General features: G+C 36.0%; 1 protein-coding gene across 1 annotated transcript; it reads left to right on the top strand.

The window, feature by feature from the left end:
* Positions 1-626: 626 nt before the first annotated feature.
* Positions 627-4,819, top strand: LOC109208398. The gene is made up of 4 exons (XM_019371510.1): positions 627-911; positions 3,154-3,243; positions 3,329-3,425; positions 4,322-4,819. Exons 1-4 carry the CDS (start codon positions 665-667, stop codon positions 4,458-4,460), a joined length of 573 nt encoding a protein of 190 aa, XP_019227055.1. The 5' UTR covers positions 627-664; the 3' UTR covers positions 4,461-4,819.
* Positions 4,820-5,185: the final 366 nt, after the last annotated feature.

Genomic DNA, 5,185 nt, shown 5'->3' with positions numbered 1-5,185 from the left:
TGCTACTGTATTCATGAATACAGTAGCTTAAATACATCTAATACATTTTATAACAACAAAAAGCGTATCTACAATTCTTAATATAGAAAATGGTATCTATAGATAGCTAATTACCACTAAAAGATAGTGTTTTATGAAAATTTCTCTTTATTCTTCTTCGTTTTTTGGGCGAAATGCACAAAGCCGCTATTAGGACAGTTATTTAAATATAGCCGAAATTTCCATAGTATTTAAAATTTAGCCACATTTGGTATTAAATTTCAGTCCCAGGTCTGAAGCTTGACCACCAAACTTCTGACCTGAGGTTTCAAACTTCAGACCTTCGGGGCGGAAATTAGGCTAGCAGTTCAAAACTTCAAAATTGTGAGAGGAAATTTGAAACTTCCATCCAAAGGTCTGAAGTCTTAAAATGTTATTATTGAAGTTGTCTGAAGTTTGCTTCATCTGGCTAAACTTTCAACATATTATAAAAACTGGCTAATTTTTTAAATAGCGTATATAAAAGCGGCTACCTGATGCTATTTGTACGTTTGTTCTTTGAAATGGCCCAACGAGAAAATGACGGCCCAAGCCCAAGAAGTCAACTACCACTTCATTTCCATTGAAATTAAATGATGACCGTTTGTTTCTTCAACTTTCCTATCTTCAGAGCAAAAGCAGAAGAATGACTACTCATATTTCTCCAATGGCATCAACAATTAAGCAATTCCCATCAATTAGATTCCATCTTCAGCCATCAGTTTTCCATGGATTTAGAACAAAACCAGCTCAAAATTCTGTTACTGCTTCCCTTAGAAAAGCTCCTTATCTTTTCTCTTATTCACCTCCATTGCATTCTCAGAACATCACTTTTCAGAATTCATTTATTCCACTTTCTGCTTGCCTTGCTATTCTTCTCTGGTCCTCTCCTGGTAATGTAATCTTGATTAATCTTTCTTTTGCCCCTTTGATGTTGCCTCTTTTGTTTTGGTGTTATTTTACTCTATACAGTTTGATGTGATTGTATGAGATAGAGTATCAATTACGGTTTCAACAGAACCCGCAGTAACTTTTGCCCAGAACATGTATTTGTGCTACAAAATTCACTTAATATGTATAAATAATCTATCTCGAACCTAGTAAGTTATCATGTCTTAGAATTTGGAACCCATAGCTTCTAATTCTAGCTCCGCCTCAGGCTATGCAGCCTTGAAATAATGGACCACGTAAAGTGGTATTGATATAGAGGATTTATATAGCCGTCCCAACTAGTTTGACATTAAAATTTTAGTTGATTGATTGATTAATACGAGGCCCTGACACCCACCATTCTCGCAACAATTGTAAGAGAACACTTTGGAGTTCTTGAATGTTGAGATTTGGTAGAAAAACTCTGTAGAACCAAGTAATATTTTGTATCTTTTCTCCATTAGAACATATATAAAATTCCTAGTGCTTTTTGGATTTTAATTTCAATTTCATTTTTTTATAATATTGAACTAAGATGAGCCACAGATACTCAAAGGTAAGTTTTATAGAGCGATGGTTAGACCAGTCATGATATATGGGGCTAAGTGTTGACCAATTAAGAACTTACAACAACAACAACAACAACAACTACCCAGTAAAATCCCACCAAGTGGGGTCTCAATTAAGAACTTACATATTCAGAAAATGAAAGTAGCAGAAATGAGGATGTTGAGGTGGATGTGTGGGCACACTAGGATGGATAAGATTAGGAATGATGATATTCGGGAGAAGGTGGGCGTGGCTCCCATTGATGTCAAGATGCAGGAAGCGAGGCTCAGATGGTTCAGGCACGTACAGAAGAGAAGTCCAGATGCACCGGTGACGAGGTGTGAGTGGCTGGCTTTGGAAGGCACGAGAAGTAGTAGAGGGCGGCCTAAGAAGTATTAGGGAGAGTTAATCAGGCAGGACATGGCGTGGCTTCAGATTTTCGAGGATATGTCCCTTGATAGGAAGTGGTGGAGGTCGAATATTAGGGTTGTAGGGTAGGAGGTAGTTGCGCCTATTTCTACTTCTTAACTGTCTGAGGCTAGTCCGATAGGATTTTTGTCTTAGACTACTAGTGGTTAATGTTGTGTTCTCACTACTCTTTCGTTTTTCTATAGTGACAGGCCTATTTACTGGTTATTGCTATTGCTTTCATCTATTTTCTGATTTTCATGATGCTGTTATTATTCCTTTGGTTTCTATTGCTAGTACTGATATATTGTCTCTTTCCTCTGTTCGTCTTCTTGAGCTGAGGGTCTTTCCGAAACAGCCTCTCTACTCCCTGGGGTAGGGGTGAGGTCTGGGTACACACTACCTTCCCCAGACCCACTAGTGAAATTTTGCTGGATCGTTGTTGAACTAAGATGATCTTAACTATGGACAGTAATAAATCATAGAGCAGATCAACTTGCTTGGAACTGAGGCCTAGTTGTTGTTGTTGACTATTTATAAGGAACTTTTTTTTTTTAAACATGGAATTATAACTTGTGGAATTATATTATCTCATCTGCATTTTGAGTTGTGACTCTGTATTTGTCAAAAATGGGAACAATGAACGCTTATTGATTTAAGGTATCCTTCTTTTCTTTGTTTTGAATGTGTCCTTTGTTTCCTTACTAATTATCCATGAAGATATTGCATCAATGTTAGAAACTTCAGCTAATGGTAGTTAGCAAAATGCTATTGAACAACATTTTTAAGATTCAAGAAAACAGGAATATGTTGTCGTGCAGATGGAGGAGTTAGTCTCTATTATGGTTTAGCATGTCTATTAATTAACCACTAAATGTTTCTACAAAAGTTTGGTAAATTGGGAAGTGTATAAGTTTTGAAAGATGCATTGATATAAACTTGAGATGCTATGGAAGTTTAAGTTATCTAATTCCTAGGGACGTACAGAATATCTCGAACCATGTCAGAATACACACAACTCGCTTGACAGGTAGCCATGCTAAGAACTTGCAGACTGATAAACCCATTTGTTACTTTAATCGATTCTCTTAATTTCTTTTGAATAGTATTTCGATAGAACGTGACTCGTGATAAACTCAGTTTCTACTTGCTTCGTAGTAATGGATATAGAATTTATGTGATCCTTTCATTTCTTCAGTTGTCAGTGCTTGAAGGCTAATAAAGATGTAATTGTGTCTTAATTTGCAGCTAATGCTGGATTTCTTTCGGGTTCAACCGGAATAGAATCAGTTCCTGGCCCTGAATTACCTAAGATTGATTTTCTTAATCGGTGGAATGGTATGTACGTAAATAACATTTTAAAAAGTTTTTTCTGACATTATTATGCATTAAGATGATGTACAGAAGTTGATCCTTTTTGCAGATGATAATCAGAAAAGGTATGCAGAACTTGACTCAAAATTCAAAGACTCGCCCCTGCTTAAACAGTTACTTGAGAAATCCAAGCAAAACAAAGAGAAGTAATTTCCTTTCTTTGCTTTGACTGTTCCTTAAAAATGACTAGCTTTTTTGTTACAGAGGCCATAAGATCATATTGCACTTCTCACATTTTTTATTCCAATATTCTCAAAATATGGTTATTCCAATGTGATGGTTAAACTCGGAGACTTTCACTATTGTATTTGTTTTTAGTAATGATTTGATCCGCTTTGCTTGGAGGAGGGTTGACTGACTTCTATTCAGTTCATTTTCTCATAGTAATGATTAACTGTAATAGGCAGTAGATGAGTTAGAAATTTTAACAAGGAGATTCAAAAAAATGCAAGAATACCACAGTTTGGGGTTTCAACGTGAAACCAAAAGCAACTTTTTAGCCTCATTTGTGCTACACTAGTAACTTCTCTCGCTCTATATATATATACATATGGTTGATCAACCGATTCCCCCGAGCTTAGGGGTCAATCACGGGGGAGTAGGAAACCGTCTGCTGCAGATGATCCTCCTAAAACCTCTGTCTCCTCTCAGTTACACGTGATTTAGGGAGTTGAACGTCTTATTCTTATGATTGGCCTCATCACTTAGTGGTCTGGCGTGCAGTTAAATAGTTTGACCCTGACCCTGGAAACTGCTTTCTTAAGTATACTGTACTAGGGGACAATGTAGGAGGACGGTCTTGTATATGAACTTTTTTTGGGTATATATACATACCTTATGTAAAACATAATTTTTTGATGGAGGGGATTCAATGGAGCCTTCTTTGGACCATATCGCTCTCTTAAGGTTGCATCTTGCAAGTGTTGTGTTTTCAAAAGCTATGACATGTTGTCTTTCGAAGTTTCTTGAAGTATATGTGCAAAGAACTGACTTAAATCACATACTAGCAACAACCAGTGGTAATTAGTTGTGTGATTCTCAGGAACAAAAAATCAATTGAAGACAAGTATTGCCTACGAGGAGCTGAGTGGGGAATTGGAGATTGCTCTACAGCAGGAATGACACCAGAAGAAAGAGACAGCTTCATTGCCATGTTGAAGCAGAAGGCAGGAGTAGAATGAACGCGCAACTAAAATGTACCCTTTATCGCCAGTGTTGGTACCCATATATACTCTTCAAATTTTCAAGAATGCAAATGGATGATGCAAAGGGTAGAGCATCAACCTTAATGGTGAAATTTCGCGTTATTTTTCTGCAGAGACCGGGAGTTTAATTGAGCCTCAAGACATCAGATGATCAGAAGCTATTGGTATTAGCAGTAGAATATGTCAAGGGCCATTCTGTTATTGTTCAATACCTTGTAGATATATTATATTAGTAAACTATATATTACATTATGAAGCTTTGCACCTACTGCTTTCTTCTAGACATCATTTTTCTGAGCTAAATTTGATAGCAAGTAACAAGATTATTTCATTCAGCTATGGTTTCTTGATAAGACGTGTGATTTTAATTTTTTTTTTTTTTTTTTTGATTGGATATAAAAGACAATGAAGTTGGGTAATTGAGGTCGTAAATAGAAAGAGATTGAATGCCTTTGATGAATAATTTTCTTTATTATTTAAAAGCTTTCATTATGAAATGTTGGTTGGAACGAGTTGAGACTCCTAGTTCTAATACATCTCTATCATATTCAATGTATTAATAAAATTCTTCTTCTGTTAACATATATATATATATATATGTGTGTGTGAAAATCATTTTTAAAGTAAACAAAACTCAAAAGATGGTAAGCATTTAGTGTAGGGAAATAGCACCAGGGAAATGACAATCAAACTGCAATAAT

This window comes from Nicotiana attenuata, unplaced genomic scaffold (assembly GCF_001879085.1).
Source record: "Nicotiana attenuata strain UT unplaced genomic scaffold, NIATTr2, whole genome shotgun sequence".
In the NCBI taxonomy this organism is placed as follows: domain Eukaryota; kingdom Viridiplantae; phylum Streptophyta; class Magnoliopsida; order Solanales; family Solanaceae; genus Nicotiana; species Nicotiana attenuata.
Note: the sequence above shows the minus strand (reverse complement) of the source record. Positions and strands in the feature narration are given on the sequence as shown.